At 36.0% G+C, this 25132-nt stretch overlaps 1 protein-coding gene across 1 annotated transcript; it reads left to right on the plus strand.

Annotated features, from left to right (window-relative positions):
• The first annotated feature begins 203 nt into the window (after nt 1-203).
• Nucleotides 204-24913, plus strand: ipmkb (inositol polyphosphate multikinase b). The gene is made up of 6 exons (XM_081393679.1): nt 204-738; nt 2381-2466; nt 4481-4577; nt 4666-4838; nt 20265-20346; nt 22537-24913. The coding sequence occupies exons 1-6, from the start codon at nt 582-584 to the stop codon at nt 23067-23069; spliced, it is 1128 nt and encodes a 375-aa protein (XP_081249805.1). The 5' UTR covers nt 204-581; the 3' UTR covers nt 23070-24913.
• Nucleotides 24914-25132: the final 219 nt, after the last annotated feature.

Below are 25132 nucleotides of genomic sequence, written 5' to 3' on the forward strand. Positions count from 1 at the left end.
TACAATTAAGGCTAGCCAGCCGTTCACCGTTATTAAGGGAACAAAAATCCACGTTAGACTGCACGTCAGCCTCGTAATATTATCATATTCCCGAAAATGTACCCAGTATGGACGTTTAACGAAAAATAAGAGAAGAGCTCGACGTATTTTCTGTGACGCTTCAGCTCGCTGTGCGTCGTGACATCACCCCCAGCGTGTCTCTCGGGGACGCGCGTCAGCTTGTGCGGGGCGGAAACAAACAGCGAAGCGTTCGCAGAACTGCGAGTTCCCGTGCGATATGACTAACTCCGCCGGAATATCGTGTCGATCTTTGTACCCTGCTCGTTCCGTATCTACCATCTCGTACCAATTACCGAGGGAGGAGTGTAAACATCTCTGAAGTCAGGAAGTGGGATGTGGCCCAGGTGAAAAGCTCGTTATATGGTTGCGAGCGTGGGCGCCGTGACTGATGGCACGCGATCGGTCACACACATCAGGATGACGCGTCGAGGGTAGTGCGATCAATATGTGATTTTGTGTGTAGACAGTTGTTTAGAGAAATAAAGAGCCATTGCAGTGAAGTCTTCGGTCTCAGCATCATAATGGACTCTTCTGTGTCGCTGGGGAGGCTGGAGCTCGCGCGCCCGTTGATGACCCGCGGCTCGTGTTTACCGGAGGGCGCGCAGAGCGCTCACCTGAACGGGTGCGTGCCGCTCTCTCATCAGGTGGCCGGACACAAGTATGGCGTTGATAAAGTGGGTCAGTACACTTTTCATGTCATTCCTTTTGATTTGAGTCTTGCTTCTGTTGTTTGAAATTGAACTGATATTGTGCACTGGAGACCAGCGCTAGTTATCACAATTTTCCCCTCCAGTCAATATTTCTCAGGGTCAGTTTCTGTACATGCACATACCTTTATTTGTGTATAAAGCTGTTGAACAAATATTACCTTTATTACCCAGGAAACAAGGTACAGTTGACTTTTTGTGACAACATGCTGTCACTCTATATGGGGTAAGTTGTCACAATGGGACCTTGTCATTAAACAGTCTTTCGTATGTTTAGCAGTAAAAAATAAAAATGAAAACTGTATATATGTAACATAAATAATGCAATGTTACATTATGGATTAAAAACATTGTGTCATTTAAACTAGGCTATATCAACAAAAATAAATAAAATTCCTACATAAAACAATTAGTTATTCATATATTATAAATTGAACTTGAACTGATTGTAATCGGGCAAGCAATCATTTGTGTATATTTAGACATTCCAAATCTTAGCTATATTTACTGACATGTAGCCTATGTGACAACTAGCCCTGGTCTCAGTAATAGTTTCAAATATGCTTTTCCTGATGCAACTAAATATTTAATTAAAAAGGCTTCGTTTGTGTCTGTATAGTTCTGACTCAATAGGATAGTCTCATGACGCTGATATGTTGAAAAAAGCTCTACACGTATGACCCATATAGTGTGATTTGTAGAAAAGTTTGAAACAGAATTTGCACTTGCTGTCTCTCGAATTTTGCCAATGCGGTGGAAGATTTGACTTGCATTTGTGTCAACGATCTTTATTTATTTCTGCACCTCACAAAGCATGTCAAGCACTTCTTCTGGTCACAAATATTGCATTACTTAATGCTTATTTATTTTTTAAATTTACTATGTTTTTAATTTTACTGTATTATGTATTTACTTATGTCCTCATAAACAATTTTCCATAATGTAGTTTTATTTTTTTTTATGAATGAGAAAAATCATTCAAGATTATACAATTGAAAAACTGAACATTTAAACCATGCAGATGCATCACAGTGGCGGGAATAAGGGGGAAATATGCTTAATTGTCATGAAAGTATTGTTACAATGCAAACAAAAAATAATAATACTCCTGAAAAAAAAAGTTTTTATGCAAAATATAGGCTTAGTAATTTATTACTATATTTAGGGTGAAACCAATAGCGTGTAAATGTATACATTAAATGTACCGTAAGTCGCAAATTGCGTTGCATAAAAGAGACGTATAGTATTCATTTAATTAAATGTGTTGGGAGCAATTTCCCCCTGGTTGATCATGTTTAACGTCAATAATTAATTCTTGTCATGTTTGCTTTTGTTTACCATTGATGTGAATTGCTTTTAAAATAGCTATTTCTAAAGAGGGGGAGCCTGACCTAAATCCAGAGCTTCACCGTCTATGACTGTAATCTCTAAGCCCTGTCAACCTAGTTCTCAGCAGCATATAGGCCAGGCTGTGATGTCATTTACACACACTGCTGTCATTTCCCCATCATATGAGTCTCTCACTTAAGCAACTCTGCATGAACAAATGTGTATTTGAGAAATAAATGTCAGTGTGCGTATTGGTATGATCATGAGCTGTTTTTCAATCACAGGTATCTTGCAACATCCTGACGGTACGGTCCTGAAACAGCTTCAGCCTCCTCCGAGAGGACCCAGAGAGATGCAGTTCTACAGCAATGTGAGTGTCCTGGGTTCAAGGGTTCACAAAAGAAGATATTTTGAAAAATAGGGGTAACCAAACAGGCCCAGGGCCCCATTGACTTCCATAGTATGGAAAAAAAGAAAATGCATTGGAAGTCAATGGGGCCCATCAACTGTTTTGCTACCGACATTCTTCAAAACTAACATCTTTTGTGTTTTATCCCTTGAAGTAGAGAAAAATTCACCCATAGGAATTGCGTATCTATAACCATGAAGTTTTAGTAATCACTCTAACTCTAAAGACCTTGTTCTTTACAGATCAAAGAACAAACTTGTGTAGGGCTGGTTTGAAAATATAGATTTCTCGATTTTAATCCACTTCACTTGATGAACCGATTTTGATTCTTAAATCCCAAGAATTGATCTTTTAGTCTATGTGGTTTTTAGTTATGTGAACAAAACTTCCCTAAACATTATTTGTCCCATCCAATAAATCACAATAAGCTTTGTAACTTTTGATATAAAACAAAGACTTGATTTTATAACAAAATGATTCTGTCAATTTTCCATCGAACATGACAGCCACTGTTTAGATGTTTAAACAAAATGAATTGGAGTAGAAACATAATTATGTCATTAAAAAGGATATTCTAACATTGTTATTATAAAAAGTAAATATAGTAATGTAATGTGCCAACTGACCGGGTTCTCTTTTGGGAGTTGGAAACAGGCTTGCCAGAGTGAATTTTCCAGAAAAGTGACTTTGACTGGATTCCAGGATTCAAGGCAAGCAATAGAGCAGAGCTGTTGCGGATAGGCCATTAGTGTTCACTTCATACACTTTCTGTAGGAATACTTTAATGTTTGCAGACCAAATAGCTCAACACCAGAGGCAACGCAAAGAGACGTCAAATGAAATGTCATCATGTTTCAAAGAGTAGCTTGATCAAGTGGTGGAAATAACGAACGATGGGCACAGAACAATAATAAAACTGACATTTACAATTACACACCCACCACAGGTGTGAGTGCAAACTCAAAATACCTGTTACATACCTCACTTTAAATAGATATGTGCGCGTGGGTTTCAGGAATGTTTGGATAACTATAAAATAATTCACGTTCACGTTTGTTTGAAAATATTTAGCTTATAGATCTCAGTTTAAATGCTTCAGTTTGTTTTTATTATATTCTATTCTACGCCTGATACATTAATCTCAAAAGGGGAATTCATGAGCAATAAATAAACATTTAATTTTGATGGTTTATTGCTGTCTTTAGTCAATAATTGACCATACAAAAATACATTATGGTTATCCCAAACCATCTTAGTGTAAATGCTTATTTTATTCACATTATATTATTATAAAGAATTAAACTGTTCCGTGTAAGATTTTTCTTTTAAATGATTTTTTTTTAGTAGAACTGGTACAGTTAACACAGCACTGTAAAATAATTTCCTCAGGTAACCTAACATTTGTTTCATTTAGTGACTTCTGAATTTTTCAAAAATAGGATTTCAAATCTCTAAGTTACATCAAGCGTCAAATATAAATTGCATAGCAATTTAAAGTTAAAAACTGCATGATATAACCACATTTCGTGTGTTTATGTACGCTGTATTGTTAGGAAACATTGGCATTGCATTAAGATCATCTGGTTACAAGTGAACAAAACTAAATGGGGTCCAAAATGTTTCATGATCTAATTGCTGAAACAGGGAGCATAGTCAAAAACACGTTATATCGTTGTATTTGTAGTGTAAACTCCTAATGTGTCCTGGACAACAGGGAAGGGCCACCTACTCACCTGTCAATGAAACTCTGCACTAAAATAAGGGATTTACACTTTTTTTGCATTGCCGAGCGTGTGACTTAAAAAAAAAAAGTAACCATCCAATCTGAACACGTGCACATATAAATGGCAGAAATGATGTGACGATTTATTTGCTATTTCTTATGTTTATTGTTTTATCAAGGCACAGTTACAGGCGTAGCAAGTGATGTATCCATTCCAATAATTTCACAGTGTGATCCTGTTTTTGACTCCAGGTGTACGCTGATGACCACTGCGACCCCTGTCTTATAGACCTCCAAGCGCACCTTCCCAAGTACCATGGCACGTGGTCCTCGCCAGACACTCCCGCAGGTACACCGATGGATGCGTGGAGCGATGAGGAGATTGGTGGATACACAGCATGAGTTTAGTAAGCATGTCTTCTCGCTCTCTTCCACAGACCGGTACCTCAAGCTGGACGATGTGACGCGCAGGTTTCAGAAGCCGTGCATCATGGACGTGAAGATCGGCCAGAGGAGCTACGATCCCTTCGCTTCACAGGAGAAACGGGAACAGCAGATCAGGAAATACCCGCTGATGGAGGACATCGGCTTCTTGGTTCTGGGGATGAGGGTATGTTTTCTTCTTTAAACTGTGGGTTTCATTGATTATCTTCTAATGGAAATATGTCTAATGAATTATTGATTAAAAAGAGCCCCTATTATGTTATTTTAAAGGTTCCTAGTTTTGTTTTTGAGGTTTCCTACAATAGGTTTACATTAGGCCGGGGTTAAACAGACTGTAGTTGATTTATGATCCGTACAGACCAGGAATCACAGTTTGGCACGTATGTGATTTGCAGATTAAAATCAAAGTTTAACCATCATAGAGTGAATGTTTATCATTTGAACATGTTTTGTCTTGCCAATTTACACATTCAAGTGATTTTAAAACATTCTAGTGCAAGAAGAGGCAAATAGTAAAATACTTTTATAGTATTTTAAACTTTTATTAAATAATTTTCTAAAAAAAACTTTGAAATCGACATTCTTTTGAAAGAAATCTTGCACACTTTCTGAAAAAACAAAAACAAAAAACAAAAAAAAATAACATCAGTAACATTTAAACATGAAATCTATGAATGCTGACAATATATACACTTTTTCAAAGAGGGTAGTGCATCTGAATATTATTTTAACATGAAATCTATGAATGCTGACAAATAATTGTATTTCAGAAAGGGTAGTGTATTCATATCATTTTATTATGAAATATACGAACGCAGGAAGAATTTTAAACTTTATTTTTTAACTAATGATACTATTTACCATGAAATATAAGATGTATACAGTCACAGTGTTGGCCTAGAGTTCTTACTACATCAAGAAAATATGATCATATAACACCGATTTTATCATCACTACATTGGTTACCTATAAAGTCCCGTATTAACTACAAGGTATTGCTACTGACTTATAAAGCCCTAAACGGCTTAGCTCCAGTCTATTTAACGGATCTTCTATCGCCCTATAATCCATCGCGCTCTTTAAGATCACTAAATTCGAGGCGTTTGGTCATACCTAGGATATCCAGATCCACCAAAGGAGGGAGAGCATTTTCACATTTAGCTCCAAAACTCTGGAATAGCCTTCCTGATACTGTTCGTTGCTCAGACTCGCTCTCCCAGTTTAAAACTAGATTAAAGACGCATCTCTTCAGCCAGGCATTCATATAATACTTTTAATCTTACAGTTAAATCCGACCTCTAGTTCATAAACGGCAGAGGAGAACTGGCCCCCGACTGAGCCTGGGTTCTCCCAAGGTTTTTTTTTTCTCCATTAGGTCACTTGATGGAGTTTTTCGGTTCCTTGCCACTGTTGCCTTTGGCTTGCTCAGTTGGGGATATTTTGGGGATATTTAATTTTAATTTTATCAATCAATAACTTCCATTAGAAACAAACCTTGTTGTATTATTTTAATTTAATACTGTGAAGCTGCTTTGATACAATCTGTATTGTGAAAAGCGCTATACAAATACACTTGACTTGACTTGACTTGACTAATTAGAAAATGTGTTGTTAGTATAATCTGTTATTAATTACCGTAGTTGGGAGTATGATTTACTTAATTGCACGAAAATGCGCCCGTATTTATCTGCAGAAGGTTTCCAGACTAAAGTTGAAGTTATAAATTAAAGTCCATTTTTTTGTCGCCGTAGGTGAAAATACCTGTCTCGGCAATCATTCTCATAAACACAGTCGGTTATGCCTTGAGTGAACGGTTAGGTAGTAAATGAACTATGCCAGTTTAAAATTATTATTACTGCATAATTATCATCAATTAGTTGTTGCAGCCTTACTTGCATTCATACCTAGTCGTGCCGATATAAGGGGTTCTTTTTGGTGTGAGGATGTTGCAATGTCCAAATTAGGTTTATTTTTATGTGTTTGAAGGAATATCTGCTGTCACATTCATGTCATGGAACTTGTGAATTGCGTGGAGGTCGTGTCTGTGTAATAGGAAACAGAACCTGGGGTTGAGGTGTCAGAATAGCTTTGCAAGTAGCAGAGAGACTGTGTCACAGACTCGCCTAACAAGTTTAGAGGAGGTTGTTCCACTCTACCAGCTCTTTTGAATCATCGCTACTTCCTGTGTAAAACCTAAACACTGCTGTCCTCATAGAGGTAGCCCTTGTCTTTTCACATGAGGATAACACGATAGTTTACTTATTTGATCATTAATTAATTTATTTACTCATTTAATTTAATTATGTACGTACTTTGTTTTATTATTGTGGGAAATGGGAATCTTTTTCTATCATGTTTTGAGCAAAGATGGAATTTGTGATGAAAAATGTCACATTGCTTAGTTATACAGTACCGGTCAAAAGTTTGGAAACATTATTATTATTATTAATGTTTTTGAAAGAAGTTTCTTATGCTTATCAAGCCTGCAATTATTTGATAAAAAAAATACAGAAAAAACAGTAATATTGTGAAAATTGAAAATTGAAAAATGAAAATTCAGCTTTGCATCACAGAAATAAATTACACTATTTTAATATACTTTAAAATGTAATTTATTTCTGTGATGCAAAGCTGAATTTTCATCAGCCATAATTCCAGTCTTCAGTGTCACATTGTCCTACAGAAATCATTTTAATATGCTGATTTATTATCAATGTTGGAAACAGTTGTGCTGCTTAATATTTTTATAACCTGTGATATAGGTAACCTGCTTATTTATTTAAAATGGAAATATTTTGTAACAACATGCACTACCGTTCAAAACACACTATACACAATATACACTAGCGTTTGGTGTCAGTCTTTTCTTTTTTTTCTTGAAAGAAATGAATCATTTTATATATACAATGTGTATATATATATATATATTCATATATATATAATTGTATTTTATATATATATAAAACTTTCTATTTCAGATAAATGCTGTTCTTTTGAACTTTCTATTCATCAAAAAATCCTGAAATAAAAATGTAAAAAACTGTTTTCAACATTGATAATAATCATAAATGTTTCTTGAGCATCAAATCATCATATTAGAATGATTTCTAAAGGATCATGTGACACTGAAGACTGGAGTAATGATGCTGAAAATTCAGCTTTGATCACAGGAATAAATTACACTTTACTGTAATAAGTACATAGAAAACAGTTGTTTTAAATTGGAATAATATGTAACAATATGTCTGTTTTTGTTTGTATTTTTAAGCAAATAAATGCAGCCATGGTGAGCAGAATAAACTTCTTTTAAAAACATAAAAAATCCTACCGATCTAAAACTTTTGACCTGTAGTATATACGTATATACATGTACAGTATATACATATACACACGCTTTCTTGTGTTAAGCTCATTCATTCCTGAATGTGGCTTTGCTCTTCCCCCGAGGTGCTGCCATTTCAGCTGATGATGAGCTTCGGTATGGCCAGTGCCTGAGCCTCGTGTGTTTAGAGGTTTTAATTAATGGTCCGCAGCTTTAGAGTGAGCAGAAGGGAATGAAAGCTCAGTGGTAAAGCCACAGCGCTGCGTGAACTGGAGTCACACATTTACTGAGCTCTGGACACAGCAGGCAATATTAACACTGTCATCAACACTGCTGGAGAGAAGTGTTCGGATAACTTGGAAGGGACATTTGGTCTGTATAATCATGGAAAATGGGACAAACGGAGCATTCAAAGACACAAAAAGTGGACCTAGCATTTACTGCAAAAATGGTTGAAGCAATCATTAATCCTCTGTAAACTAATGAACTTTGATCACTTCAACCACTGAAGATATGCATAATGTTGTGTAAACTGTTAATCGGCCACAAATAAGGGATTCCACACTCTTAGTCAAAAAAATTAGCAAATTTCAGATCAGTTATAGTATGGGTGCTGTTACCTGCATTTTTGACTTGATGCGCATTATTGCTATATTTTTATGTATGAATGATCCAGTTAGAAGGCTTTTCAATCTACAAATTGCCAACATTTACAATGGATATTTGATTTTGAATTTGATTTATTTGTTTTTAATGACCATGCAAGTTCGATTAAACTGTCAAAATATGAGGAAAATAAATATATATATATATATATATATATATATATTATATTTTAATATATTATTATATATATTATATATTATATATTATTATATATATTATATATATATATAATTATATATATTATTATATATTTTATATATTTTAAATGTGAGGGAAGAACAAAACACTAAACTTGATTAACATATTTATCTGGCAAAAAAGGCAAACTACACTTATTTTCCTTGGCTCACAGGAAAAAGCATACATTGAATAAAATATAATCAGTTATTAATATTTCGTTGGCTCTCTTGTTTTTGCTTTTTCATAATTTCTTTGTATGACAGCATGGCCAAAAATGATCTCAGTACAATTCGGCATGTTTCATTGCTTTATCAGAAATAAAAAGATTGTCTCCAAGCACAACTACGCAATATGCTTTTACAAATTTGTTATCATATTTGAATAAGTGGTGTAGGCCATTTTGGCCATTTTTGGCCATAAATGGCCATTTTTCCTAGGCTGTGCATCACTTTAGGCAACTACTGTAGTATGTATATATACACACTGAGCCATGCATGGTTTTGCTTGTGGTAGTCATGATCTACAAATGTATGATACCATGAAATAACAATGGTGAATTTTAATGAGCAAATACAAAGAAGGCCTGTTGAACATGTCATTTGTCAGCTCTTTTATTCATGAGCATTTAGAGCTATGCACATTAGCTTGTATCTATCAGGACTGTTTGGCATCCATGTTCTGTAGGGGTGTAGCTGTTCAAATTATTCACTGTTCAGATTTTATCACAGTTTTTTTTATCACAGAAAAAAGGACTACTGTCAAATATAAAAAAAAGAAACTAAGCACAAATAATAAAACTACAATTAATACATTAGAGCAAAGAGAAAATAAAATAAACCTTGCTTTTCAGGTTATTTAGACATCTAAAAGTAGTTTTCATTGAATAAAGATTGATTAAAGGAATCAAATGTAAAATAACATGTACAAATTAAATAAAGATTAATCATTAAGCTATTCAGTCAAGAGCAGTGAGTGATTTCTCTGTCTTTTGTTGTTTGATTAGCATTAGAAACTGTTGGACTCGGTTGTATCTTCAGCAGGATTCTTTATTGAGAACACAAGCTGTTGGTTGCTGCAGTCATCAAGTCTAACTGAGGCAGTGTACATTGTAGTTTATATAGATTTAAGAGGCAGTGCTTAGAAATGGCGACAGCATCTGGCTGACGACCTTAAACAAAGCATACAAATGAAGTATCCAGGTTTAGGAACCCACTCCAGACTCTAGAGTGTCACCAGTCCTAATCCAATCATCATAACTATTCAGAGAATGGGACAGGGGCTCCAAGAACCATTAAAGACAAAAGGTGAGATTCTCAGTAAGCTGACTCATTTGACTTACAATAAAGAGAACTGGAACTGGCAGAAAACTTTTGCTGGAAAGTTTGCTTAAGGCGGGACACTACAGGTGAATAGGGTAAAATTTGTAACTAGCAGATATCACCATGAAACTTTCCTAGTTGATTACTACATTAAGATGAGAAAAAAATGTATTACAAGTTTAAATATGCTAATTAGGCAATATCTAATTAAATATGCGCTAATTTGCATATATCTGAGTATTGGATAAAGCCAGGTTAAAAATGATCTTTTCATTGTGTTCACATATTAGATGGGAAAAGAAATTACAGAGGGATTTATGGATATCTACTTTTGTTATCCTGTAAATCAGAATATACTGTCAATAGCCTTAAAAAAAATTATTTTCGCCACGTTTTTTTGGAATAAAATGTTATATAAATCAGGCTAGGAATAATATATTTACAAATCCCTCTGTAAATGTATTCATAGTATAACTAGGTACAATACTGGAAAGTTTGGTGTATATAGGTGCTACTGAAGTGGAGATTTCGGACTTGGAGTATGAGAGAAGTCATTCTGAGAAAACGGGCTTTAAAGATTTATCATCAGCCAATGAGATTGCGCATTCAGCCCTTCTACTTTCACGATTGGTTGCTGATAAAAAGGAAATGACCATATTTGGATCCGACAGAATGGTCAGGAGAGAGAGAGCTTTCCAGCGGTGCATGTGATGACAGGGAGCAGACGGAGATCGCGGAGCAGCATGTTGATTAAGGACGCCAACTTTTGTTGAATAGGCTCTATGCACGAACGCTGCTGATGTATTTCCGGTAGGATCTCAGACGGCGTCTTTACTTCCGCATAGCACGTTCTATAGAGAAGTGTATAGCGGCAAAACTTTAAAATTCATTTTCTCAGAAACGGAGACAACGATTTTAGAAACTGATTCGCTAGTCGGATTTCGCGCGATATGAGAGAATACTCACCCTCAAAGTTGTTGATGTAGCTCGAAATTTATAATTTAAAGAACTTCTCTTTCTTACTCATATGTGTGACAGTTAACTGCCTCACAATATTGTTAATATCATTCACGTTAACCGCTGGAAGTTCTTGTAAACAGCGAGTGTAATTTTCCATTATCTCCACCTAATGCAAAAACGGCTTCTGACGCAGCACCGGATGTAACTGGGCGGGCTGAGATAAAACGCGGAAGCGATCGTGCATAGAGCCTATTTATGAGAAATCTACAGACGCAAAGAGACAAAGTTTAGTAAAATAAAGACCTAAATGTGTATTTCGGAAGGTTGAAAGAAGACATGTTATTGGAGACAAATATCCAAAAATCTCAAAATTGACCAGTAAAAAAAAACTATGTTTTTGCCTGCCGTGTCTCGCCTTAACAGAATAAGTCATCTGATATCATCATCATAACTTTAAATGCTAAATACAGTGTACTTCACTTTAGTTTTTCATTTAATGTTATGTCAAGACACAGGATCAGCAGATCTTAATCAGATTCTTAAATTTGTAATCCCACAAAACACAGACAGCTGGAGTATTAGGCTGCTGTCTCTTTAAAGGGTTAGTTCACCCAAAAATGAAAATTCTGTCAGTAATTACTCACCCTCATGTTGTTCCAACCCCGTAAGACTTTCGTTCATCTTCGGAACACAAATTAAGATATTTTTGATGAAATCTGAGTGCTGGATCAGTCCTCCTGCAGGCTTATGGACACTATAACTTGCTGGCCCAGAAAATGTATTAAAGACATTGTTAATATAGTCCAAGTGACTCCAGTGGCTCAATCTTAAGTTTATAAAGCAACGAGAATACTTTTTGTGCGCAAAAACAAACAAAAATAACGACTTTATTCCACTTTTCATTTCCTTCTCTCTGGACCTCGAGTCTTTTTACGTAGTGTTTGAGCGTAGCGCGTCTGTGTTTCACGTCACCACGTAGGCTCACTATTGGGCGACTCTGGTCATGTGTGATACGTGGTGACGTGCAACACAGACGCGCTACGCTTAAACACTACGTAAAAAGACTCGAGGTCCAGAGAGAAGGAAATGAAAAGTGGAATAAAGTCGTTATTTTTGTTTGTTTTTGCGCACAAAAAGTATTATCGTCGCTTTATAAACTCAGATTTCATCAAAAATATCTCAATTTGTGTTCCGAAGATGAACGAAAGTCTTACGGGGTTGGAACAACATGAGGGTGAGTAATTACTGACAGAATTTTCATTTTTGGGTGAACTAACCCTTTAAGACATGATGTACGGATCCAATACACTGATAATGATACATATCCATTGTCTAACCTACTATGTTTGCTAGGATACTCACCAAGACGGGCATGTTGATATTTTTTGCGTGTGCCTGTCCGTTCAAGCGCAAGACTTGAAAGAGAACTCAATATTTGCGAGCTGTCTGAAGACGTGGCTTTCCATGTGTGCGCTTCGGTTGGGTGCACACACAAATCTTCTTCTCAAGAAGCGCACGCGAGTTCTCTTTCGCGTCTTCCTTACGCATGAATGTTTAAATTGGCAAGGTTGTAAATGTTCTGTAAATGCTCTGTGTGGATCAGAACCAGCTGTCTTGTGTAACTCATCTTGTTCGTAAAGCTTGTTTTCTTGGCATTACATGTATGTGAATAAATCTTGGAAAAAAGATGGACAATTACAGAGCTATCTGCAATTTCCCAAAACTTGGTTGATACAGATGATGACACATCTTCCCGTTTATTGTGTCATATTGTGTAGAATGAATGACCACAGTGAATGGACTAATGGGGTGAAAATGAGGGGAACCATTCTAGCGACCAAAAGGTCCCATGACAACTACAAAAAGAAGTTAACCCCAAATCCTGTACAAGTAGTTTTAATATAATCTCTGTGGTCTCCATCTTCTTAAAAAAAAAAAAAAATTATCCTTTAAGACAAGTTCTAAATCTAAACGGACGAGAGGAATTCATGCAGTGGGTGAGTCATATTGTCAGGAAAGAAATGAAAATCTGTTTACCATAAAAGAGAAGAACGGCCTCCAGAAGTTTAGGAGAATTTATAACCAAACCATTTTCCAAAGAAAGTGAGTGTATTAACAAGACATATTAACCATAACAGAGAGAGAATGATTGGGTTTAGTCTAGTTTAGTCTAGTTTTAGTCTAGTCTTTGTGTCAAGCTGTCATTTTAGTTTTTATTAGTTTTAGTCACGTTCATACTCTTTTTAGTCTAGTCAAGTTTCAGTCAACTAAAATCTGAGCATTTTCGTCTTATTTTAGTCAGAATTATCCATGACTATTTTAGTCTAGTTTTAGTCGACGAAACTCAGTCAATATAGTATAATTAACTAGTAGTGTAGACGAAACCAAAATTTTCTTTTAGCCAAACTCATTTCAAACAAGGTTATCTTATTATATTATTGATACCTTATAGACTCAAGAAAACATCACAACATATTTATTTTACCAACCAAACACGTTAGAAGTACACACACTTGTCTCTTAAGGTTTGTAGTGTTTTTTTTCCTGTGATTTTTGTGGCCGCATTTCTCCCCATCTTTTGGGACTTAGACTTAACTAGTCAGACTTAACTTTGTTTGTTGTCGTTTTTGCTAACTCCCCTCAGCTGCATCTTCTGAATAATGCCGCGAGTGGAGCTTGAGGAAGTGACGTCGCCTGCGTCTGCGCAGTGCGACTTGATGCAGCCCCTGAAGTGAGCCAAAGGAAACATAAATATAGCAAAATAATAATAATAACGCGACTAAACAGGACGAAATAACGTTATAACATTTCGTCTCGCTTCGTTTTGGTCAACGAAAATGAAGAGACATTTTAGCATAGTTTTTATTTTGTAAACCACATTTAGTCTCGTTTTTATTCGTCAACAATATGGCATTATACATTTAATTATAGTCATCGTCACATGACCAGCATTTACGTTGCGTCTCGTCTCGTTTTCGTCACGTGATAAAGGTTCGTTGACGATGATATTTAGTCATAATTTTCGTTGACGAAAGCAACACTAGTAATGAGTGTACAGCTTGTATAACTGTAAATTTGCTGTCCACTCAAAATAACTCAACACACAGCCATTAATGTCTAAACCGCTGGCAACAAAAGTGAGTACACCTCTAATTGAAAATATTCAAATTGGGCCCAAAGTGTTAATATTTTGTGTGGCCACCGTTATTTCCCAGCACTGCCTTAACCCTCTTGGGCTTGGAGTTCACTAGAGCTTCACAGGTTGCCACTGGAGTTCTCTTCCACTCCTCCATGAAGACATCACGGAGCTGGTGGATGTTAGAGACCTTGCGCTCCTCCACCTTCCGCTTGAAGATGCCCCAAAGATGCTCAATAGGGTTTAGGTCTGGAGACATCCTTTGCCAGTCCATCACCTTTACCCTCAGCTTCTTCAGCAAGGCAGTGGTCGTCTTGGAGGTGGGTTTGGGGTCGTTATCATGTTGGAATACTGCCCTGCGGCCCAGTTTCCGAAGGGAGGTGGATCATGCTCTGCTTCAGTATGTCACAGTACTTGTTGGCATTCATGGTTCCCTCAATGAACTTTGAACCAGTGCTGGCAGCACTCATGCAGCCCCAGACCATGACACTCCCACCACCATGCTTGACTGTAGGCAAGACACACTTTTCTTTGTACTTCTCACCTGGTTGCCGCCACACAAGCTTGACACCATCTGAACCAAATAAGTTTATCTTGCTCTCATCAGACCACAGGACATGGTTTCAGTAATCCATGTCCTTAGTCTGCTTGTCTTCAGCAAACTGTTTGCAGGCTTTCTTGTGCATCATCTTTAGAAGAGGCTTCCTTCTGGGACGACAGCCACGAAGACCAATTTGATGCAGTGTGTGGCGTACGGTCTGAGCACTGACAAGCTGACCCCCCACCCTAACCTCTGCAGCAATGCTGGCAGCACTCATACGTCTATTTTGCAAAGCCAACCTCTGGATATGATGCTGAGCACGTGCACTCAACTTCTTTGGTCGACCATGGTGAGGCCTGTTCTGAGTGGAACCTGTCCTGTTAAACTGCTGTATAGTCTTGGCCACCATGCTGCAACTCAGTTTCAGGGTGTTGGAAATCTTCTTATAGTCTAGGCCATCTTTATGTATAGAGCAACAATTCTTTTTTTTCAGATCCTCAGAGTTCTTTGCCATGAGGTGCCATGTTGAACTTCCAGTGACCAGTATGAGAGAGTGTGAGAGTGATGACACCAAACTCAACACACCTGCTCCCCATTCACACCTGAGACCTTGTAACACTAGCGAGTCACATGACGCCGTGGAGCGGAAATAGCTATTTAGGCCTAATTTGGACATTTTCACTTAGAGGTGCACTCACTTTTGTTGCCAGCGGTTTAGACATTAATGGCTTTGTGTTGAGTTATTTTGAAGGGACAGCAAATTTACACTGTTATACAAGCTGTACACTCATTACTTTACATTGTAGCAAAGTGTCATTTCTTCAGTGTTGTCCCATGAAAAGCTATAATAAAATATTTACAAAAATGTGAGGGGTGTACTCACTTTTGTGAGATACTGTGTATGTATACATGTACATTATACACACACACACACATATATATATACATATATATATATGTGTGTGTGTGTGTGTGTGTATATATATATATGTATATATATACAGTGCTATGCATAAGTTTAGACACCCATGCTAAAGTTGACTAAAAAGAGGAATAAAAAATCATCTTTTGGAAATTGAACTTAATGCCTTAATTAAAAAAATTAGGAAAAATCCAACCTTTAAGGAGACCAATTTTCTTTGTGAATGAACAATGTATCGTAAATAAATAAATGTTCTTCCTTAAAATACAGGGTGCATAAGTCTGGACACCCCTATGTTAAATTCCCATAGAGGCAGGGAGATTTTTATTTTTAAAGGCCAGTTACTTCATGGATCCAGGATACTATGCATCCTGATAAAGTTCCCTTGGCCTTTGGAATTAAAATAGCCCCACATCATCACATAGCCTTCACCATACCTAGAGATTGGCATAGTTTTATTTCAGTTAGCCTAATAGCTGGTTTGATTTGCATTGAGAGATGATCTTATGGAAAGTACCCCATGCCAATCTCTATGTATGGTGAAGGCTATGTGATGATGTGGGGCTATTTTAATTCCAAAGGCCAAGGGAACTTTATCAGGATGCATAGTATCCTGGATCCATGAAGTAACTGGCCTTTAAAAATAAAAATCTGCCTGCCTCTATGGGAATTTAACATAGGGGTGTCCAAACTTATGCACCCTGTATTTTAAGGAAGAACATTTATTTACGATACATTATTCATTCACAAAGAAAATTGGTGTCCTTAAAGGTTGTATTTTTCCTATTTTTTTAAATTAAGGCATTAAGTTCAATTTCCAAAAGATGATTTTTTATTCCTCTTTTTAGTCAACTTTAGCATGGGTGTCTAAACTTATGCATAGCACTGTGTGTGTGTGTGTGTGTGTGTGTGTGTGTGTGTGTGTGTGTGTGTGTGTGTGTGTGTGTGTGTGTGTGTGTGTGTGTGTGTGTGTGTGTGTGTGTGTGTGTGTGTGTGTGTGTGTAAAGTCATAACTAATATAAAATATTAAAATTTGAAATACCTGTTTTGGTTAAAAATGTAATTTATTCCTGTGATGCACAGCTGAATTTTTTTCAGCATCATTACTCCAGTCTTCAGTGTCATGTGATCCTTCAGAAATCATTTTAATTGTGTGTGTGTGAGAGGGAGGGAGAGAGAGAGAGAGAGGATATGTTTGGTTATCTGTGCCATCAGACAGGATGTGCTTATCACACTGGCCTCTCCCAGCATCCTCAGGGTCTTTCGCTTCTCTCTTGAGAAACATGGGTGGAGACCTCTAAACTCTTTATCATCAGCTCATGATGGATGAGGTTTACTCAACACCCCTTTACTTATGCAGAGCCATGTCCTTTTTTATTACTTTAGAGAAAATGTTAGTCAGAGAGCAGGCTTAATATCCACTGCCTTTCTTGATTTATACGTGGCTTTAAACATGGAATGTAAAACTTTCCTGATTGTATTACATGCAAAAGCTAAGTGTTAGTGCATTGACCCTAAATAAATAGTCATGTGTCTTTACAATATGTCTGTAGTATACAATCAATCCATTATTTATTATTAAAATAAATGTCAGAATAGATTTTTTTTTTCTCCATGGCAGGTAGCATGACTTTTATGTCAAAGCAAATGTATCCAGATCCAAGTAACCATATCATGCATGTTGGTCATTTGCCATTGTATAGAACTTTGTAGTTTTTTAAAGTTACACATGAAATATTAAAGCATTAGCTGTGGGGTAAAGTGTCAATTAGTAGAGATTTGTATTAGTATAAGCTTTGTATATTGAATATTTTTTACATTGGCCTGGGGGTCAAATGTCTGAAGAATCTGACTGAGCGTTGGCCGTAAGAAACCCACCTTTTAAAGAAAATGCTCAAATTTTTTCCCCACAAAGCCATGCATTAAAGCAGCAGCATCAGCTTCACAGATGGAGAAACCGAGGGAGCAAAATACCAGAATATTTCTGAAACTAATCAGCCAATCAATGTCAGCAACTCAATGCATTTAGGCATGTAAACATGGTCAAGATGATCAGCTGAACTTTAAACTGAGCATTACAATGGCGAAGAAATGTGATTTAAGTGCCTTTGAATGTGGCGTGATTGTTTGTTCCAGACGGTCTGGTTTGAGTATTTCAGAAACTGCTGATCTACTGGGATTTCCACACACAACCTAGGGTTTACAGAAAATTGTCAGGAAAAAGAGAAAATATCCAGTGAGCGGTAGTTCTGTGGGCAAAAAAAATGCCTTGCTGATGCCAGAGGAGAATGGCCAGACTGGTTCGAGCTGATAGAAAGGCAACAGTAACTCAAATAACCACTTGTTAACCAAGGTCTGCAGAAGAGCATCTCTGAACGCACAACACATCGATTATTGTTGCTGACAATGTCCATCCCTGTATGTCTACAGTGTACCCATCTTCTGATGGCTTATTCTAGCAGGATAATGGAGGCTGTCCTCACTGCAGCTTGTAGCGCGATGACATACTTGATTCATCAAATACCTAGTTGATGTTTGACGCGCATGCGCGGAATTGGATGTTTTTAACACACATGTATTAATCTTGTATTGAATATAAGAGTTATACGACAATATTTGGACATCTTTTTTTATACCGTAAGAGATTTAATAAATAAAGATGACAAGAATAAAAAGAAGAAAACCGATCCTGTGTCTGGTATCCGATAAATAATGGGATTTGACTGTTAAAACATCCCAATGTCCAACGAATTCACAAACTGTTGGGGACAATGTCAGGTATTCTAGGCTAATATAAATATGCAAATAATCCTGTTTTTTAAGGCAAATACAATCCCTAGAGATAAATCAACGTTCTAATGATTAAAGACATTTTATAGGCCTATATATATTATAACATTGAATGCTCTACAAATAATTGTAAGTTGATGACGAAAGATAGCCTATTAATTAACCAACATTACACTTTAACAAAAATAGCGCTATGTCGTTATGCAGAGAGCGATCTAGTCAGACTTTTTCCTTTGAAATATTTTGAAATTGAGTGTATAGCCTACAGTTAAACTCCCGATCTCCAATGTTGTTTTGAGTGTTTTAGACAGTGGTGTGAAAAGCAACTATAATGAATGAACATGTATTTGACTTGATGGCGTGTTATTATTAGTGATGTGAACTCGTCTTTTCTTTCATTTTAATGTTTATCTTAGCTATATTAGAATGATATAAAAATCAATATACACAAAATGGAATGGCATTATGTCTGGGAAATTAAATGACGGATAAAAACACAAAAAAGAGAAGTTTCTAAACTCAACTAAATCTGTCAGTGATGGATATCCTAATAGCTATAGTGCCACTTTTGCATATCTGTGTTACAGTGCTTTGTGTACACTTATAATAATGGATTACAATTATACTATAATTGATAATAATAGCACTAATGTGAGCAGTGTCACTGGAGATAAAATATAAAACATTTAGATACATTTTTTTTTTTCAAAATTGCATACATCTTTGAAGCTATCAGTAGGGAGTAAAACATGTAATGGGCCATAATGTAAAAGCTTTAATGTTTAAATTCATCCTTTATAGCCATTATGGCATACAAATAATGTAATTTGTGGATAATGTAATAGGTAATCGCACCCATGTGTGTTTATACTTTCATGATGTAATCGAAACCTAGTACAGCACATGCGTGTTAAAACGTCAACTACGTATTTGATATCAATTACGTCATCGCTCTACAGGCTGCAGCGAGGACTTCTTGGGATAATGCTCCATGTCACAAAACTCATCATCTCACACTGCTTTCTTGAACATGACAATGAGTTTATTGCATTTGTTCTTATTTATTTGAAATGTGAATTGATTGAACTTGACATGACATTAAATTACTTAAAATTTCTGCATCCTGAAATATAATTTGTCTTGTTTGTTTTACCCATTTCATTTCTCCTGGCTTAAAGGGCACCTTAAGTAAAAAAAACAAAAAAACAAGTAGCAGAGTCCTATAGTTTAAGTAAAATTATTGGTTGACCTTTACTATGTTTTAAAAAAAGAAATAAATTTTGAAGTCTTCAGGATAGGAGTTATCTAAAAGTGTGCATAAAAAGGGCAGTGAGGTCCAGTTTCTTGGTGAAATATTGATGGAGAGCAGACGGTATGTAAAATCTCATTCTAAATCCGTCCCAGGGGTTCAGCTCTCTGCCAGCTCATACAGAAAAACAGATGGATGAAAAGAGCCGATCTACATAACCACCAAGCAAACAGAACCATTACTCATAATTGCTCTGTTGATTTGGATGATATAGAAAGCAACTTAATGCCCCTCTCAAAATAACCCAAATTACACAGTACGATATTACATTGGCTCCCTCTTCTTCACCCTTCCAGAAGTTCAACTTGAGTTTCATTTCCTAACTGGAGCTTATTCAATCAGTGGAGTTACTGTAATGACCCCACATGTCCTCAAGAGGGAGAGCAAGACCTATGAAGAGACGATTCCTATTTACCTCCAGTTAAAATGTTTCTCACTGTCTTTTAGGTGTATAAAGTTGGATCAGACAGCTTTGACACCTATGACCAGCATTATGGAAGAGGTCTCGTGAAGGACACGATCCAAGAAGGTAAGATCAATCTCAGAGTCAAAGCATCATACTGTTTGTGCCTTTGCACTATCACCTAAAATTATGCTTGTTTCTGTTAAGATGCATTAAGGGAAACAAGTTTCATTTACTCTTAAAGGCCGTTTGAAATGCTTTGACGAGCGGCGTGCTATTTTCAAAAAAAAATTAAATGGCACATAATCAGACATTTATTTTGTGAACCATAATTTTCTGCTTTTTGTTTTTGTTTGAAGGTAGTATTAGCGATTGTTGCCAAATAGATTAAAAATGTCTAATGCCAGAAGTAAAATAGAAGTGTTCCTGTGGCTCGAGGATAATTTCCAGGGAATGCTTGAACATAATAAAAACCTTGATTGAAGGTTTTATGAAAGAAACCTTGTGTATCTTGAATGCAATGTAAGTCGATTTGGATATAAAAGTATAAATGTAAAATGTAAGATACAGTAAGAAATCTAGTTAAAAAATAATCAAGGCATGCTTTCATGAGCACAGATAAAAAGCCTGCATGTGAACAAAATATTTTTCTATGTACCAGTATAACTAATGAACAGAAGTAGCGATGCACTGAAACACTGAAACTAAGCTGAAAATAAAATGTATTCAATAATTAATCAAAAAAAAAAATTAAATGGCTCCTACATGGCTCCTGTTTTTATATAAACCTTTTAATGATGTATTCATGATACATTGTTGAAATATTTTAAACGTGGCTGTAAACTTGTTTTCATGACAGATTTATTGTCCCACTTTATATTAAGTGTCTATTTACTAATATTTCAATTAATGTCTTGATACAATGCAGTTATTGTGTACATGAAGGTTTTTTTAAACAAGTACAGTGTAAAAAAAACATTTATGTAATTACAGCTGCAGGTAATTTCTATAATTACACCGTTGACCTTTCCTTTACTCCTCAACCCACCATTAAACCCAACCATACCATGAAATCTGTTACCTGTATCCCACCTCAATAGCAGCAAAAGTGTTTTGCAGCACAACATGAACACAAGTACATTCTACCTAACATTTTTTTTTTACGCAAGTAGTACATAGTAGGTAAAGACACTTAATATAAAGTAGGACTGGTTTATTCAAACATACATTAAATAATAAATGAAGACTACAGATAAAGGAAGAATATAGCGACTATGTAATACAGTGCATATATTTAGCAAAATGTTTTTATCCTTTTTTTTTTTTTTTTTTTAAGCTAACAAATGTATAGACATGGCTTTTCTGAGGTAAATGTAAGGTTGGGTGACATTAGCTGTGTTTACATTGACCCTAAAAATCTGATTGTAGTCACATGTCCACATGTAACCACGTCATTCGGAATGAACTGGCCAAATTCAATTTAAATTTCATTCGGATTAAACTAGTGTTCGTTTTGTCAGCTTTTTTATTTTTTATTTAGTCTTAGTCCTGTGTCAAATTGACTTTTTAGATTTTATCATAATTTGGTCAACCTTGTCCTGTTTTTTGTTAAGTTTTAGTCGACTAAATGTCTGGACATTTTAATCTAGTATTAGTCAATGAAAACTTGTCACATTTTCATCTTGCTGCATAATGGTTAAAATGATAATAATGATTATTTTGCTCAAAATTATATCGCAATGATTGTTGTAATTTGAGAAATTGGTTTTTACATTTCATCAGAATTTTTACACTAACCAATAAGCACAAATCAATAGAATGTCGACTCATACTCATGGTTTATTTTACTTATTTATAATACTTATTATAGGCTATTTATCATGTAAATTAACACTCTCTGTCTACATTATGAAAACAGAGTTTTCATAAGGTTCAGAGTTAGGACCTATCTCTGATATCTCAAATAGATAATAAATATAGTCACACATCTATCCGATCACATTATTTCGCATTCATGGACACTAGTGTTTACATGTAAACGTAGCCATTGTTTGCGAGCTGTTTTATTGACGTCTTCCGCAATTTGAAACGCTGATTGTGATATGATACATTTTAGTAAGTATAGTTATATAATTTTCATTCTTACGTCAACTGAGCTATTAACACCCAGGTTGCAGATGCAAGTTCAGCTTTGTCTTGAATTACCTGCAGATACGATTGAAACAGTTTCAGCGATTAACATCTGTGCTTCTGTTTCCTAACTGAATGGTTGATTTGAGCAATTCACTTGCAAACAAGATCTTCTCCGTGCTCCAGGTTTATCCAAGTTCTTCTACAACGGCGATATTCTCCGCAAAGACGCCATCACTGCCAGCATCCTCAAAGTCCAGAAGATCCTTCAGTGGTTTGAGGGCCAGAGTCGGTTTCACTTTTATGCAAGCTCTCTGCTGTTTGTGTACGAGGGCGTCTGCGCGCCCAGCCCCGGTTCTCAGACGCTTCGAGAGAGCCAGATCGCACCCGGGGCCTGTGAGCAGAACAACAACATCGATCAGAGCCTGTCCACCATGTACTCCCTGCACAAGAAAGGCTGCGTCCGGAGCCACTACCAAGCCAAACAGGACAACGGCGTGTGGAGCTCCTCACAGCAGCCCAACGGCAACCGCGACCTGGCAAGACTGGAAGAGGACCGGGAGGAGGAGAAGAGCGAAGCGGGACAGGAACCGCTCAGTGACGTGGAGGTAAAGATGATCGACTTTGCACATGTCTTCCCTAGTGACGTTCCCGACCAGGGTTACATCTACGGTCTGAAGAATCTACTGAAGGTCCTACATCAGATTCTGGAGGAGTGATGGAGTGGTTTGTTGTTGCTGAAGGTATGAGTTTTGTAGCCACTTTCATGTCCGTCTACTCGCCTCTTTCTAATCTGCACTACCTACACCATCAGTGGAGTAACATGTTCGTAATCTTTCGTCTAATGTATGTGCTTTAGTCTTTTAAAAGCTTTGTACAGTTTGTACAAACTTATCTTACTCTTACTCAGGTAAATGAATCTATAACGCTTGTATATTTATCCCGACAAAAGAAATTGAAACTGTTGAAACTCTCATCATGTTATGCCTCAGATATTACATTAGTTCCTGTTTCCAGAGCCATTTCAGGATTTTTGTTTTTATTCTTTTATTTTTTAAATCAGTGTAATTGAAAATAGAAATTTGGTGAGTATGGATGTAGGGAAATATTTGACGTTTCTTTCGCATATGCTGCCAATGTGTCCCTGCCTGTTTCAGACCTGTTGAATTGTGAATTTTATCTCATTTTTTTTTTTTTTTTTTTTTTTACGTGATTTGAAGAGAATTAAACCTTTGAGTGTATGCATGTTCTGTGATTACTGATGCAATATGACTGAAACAACAATGACAGTAATGAAAATCGTTTATTTTTTCATTGTATGTCTACAACGAATGCCAAAGTTTCCATCAATGAAGTGAACCTGAATTTTGATTTCTCTGATTACTAACCGAATTACTTGAGGGGCGTCCGGGTATTTCATTAGGGTGTTTGTACACATTTATTTGGTGACTGCATAGGAACTCACATAGAAGGACTTGAAGTTAGTCATAAAAAAGCCATTTAATGTGACTCAATATGAGAGAGAAAAAAAAACAAAACAAGAATATCCTCCAAACTATAAACAAACAGTTCAATGTTTTTGTTTTTTTTTTCACATCTTTTTTTGTTGTTGATCTCATTTTACTTTATTATAACATGTTTATGACTTGATTTGTCAGTAACCTTTTAAATGTTTCTTAGCAGTGTTTCTTTAATTAACCAAGGCCTATTCAGGGTTCCCACAATAATTAAAAAAACGTGCAAATATCTGAGAATTTCATTATATCATGAGGTTTTTTTATGCTTGAATGCGTATTTAAAACAAATCTGTATCCGATAATCACCTCGGCTGAAAAGTTATTGAAAAAGCATGGAAATGCATCGGTCAGTAGTGTGGGAACCCTGTCTATTTGCATGTATTAATACAAATGGTCTTATGCTTACATGTATAACAATCATTAATTTACATCTCAATATGTTAAGCTCAAGAGTCGAGACATCAGGAAACAGTCCTTTTTTAAGTTCACATGGATCTCTTTTGTTTTGTTATTTATGTAATATGTTTTATTAGCTTGGTTGTGATGGATGTCGAAAGACCACATCTCCTATAACGTAGTGCAGAAAGTGTACTAAAACAATATTCTTGTTCATGTGCACCTTTAAAATGGCGCAACTTTGGAAACGTATACTTTCCGTTTGTACCCGTAAAGAAGTCCCTGAATAGCATAGCTCTTTGGGCAAAGTAAAAAAGAAAAAACATTGCCTTTTGTGCCTATCAATAAATAGTCTTTTTGCAGAAAGACCTTAGAAAAATTCAAGAACTGAAAAACTGAAAGATCTCAAGTACTAGATTGCTCTCCATTATAATATATAATTTGTTCTCAAATAAATGAACTTATGCCATGTTTACATTCTACCTTTATGGTTATCTGGACAAAGAGACATTGTTATATAGTCGTACATGCATAACTCAATAATTAATGTCCATTAATCATCATCATCATCATCATCATCTTATGCACTGAAAGTGAAAATACTATGTGTGTACATTTATTGTTAATTACTAAAGTTTATCTGTCATTTGATTTCTTTTTCTGATTGTTTGTTTTATTATTATTATTATTATTATTATTTTTAATAATAGTACTATATAGCACCTGATTGGTAACTACTGTATGGTGGTGCTTAAAGCACTTTAGTGAGACTGGATATTTCCCTGTGGAATGGATTGATCAATCTTATTTAAGGGCATAAAAATGTTGAATCTCAACAAACGGACAAAAGAAGTCTCTCTCACATACAA

Source organism: Scardinius erythrophthalmus (assembly GCF_964197995.2).
Source record: "Scardinius erythrophthalmus genome assembly, chromosome: 18".
Taxonomy (NCBI): domain Eukaryota; kingdom Metazoa; phylum Chordata; class Actinopteri; order Cypriniformes; family Leuciscidae; genus Scardinius; species Scardinius erythrophthalmus.

Bases quoted from the DNA above. Each gene is read 5' to 3' on its own strand.
- ipmkb (XM_081393679.1), top strand. From the start codon at position 582: ATGGACTCTTCTGTGTCGCTGGGGAGGCTGGAGCTCGCGCGCCCGTTG. The intron at 4,578-4,665 runs GTACACCGATGG...TCTCTTCCACAG, and splicing joins CTCGCCAGACACTCCCGCAG to ACCGGTACCTCAAGCTGGAC. The intron at 20,347-22,536 runs GTAAGATCAATC...TCCGTGCTCCAG, and splicing joins GAAGGACACGATCCAAGAAG to GTTTATCCAAGTTCTTCTAC.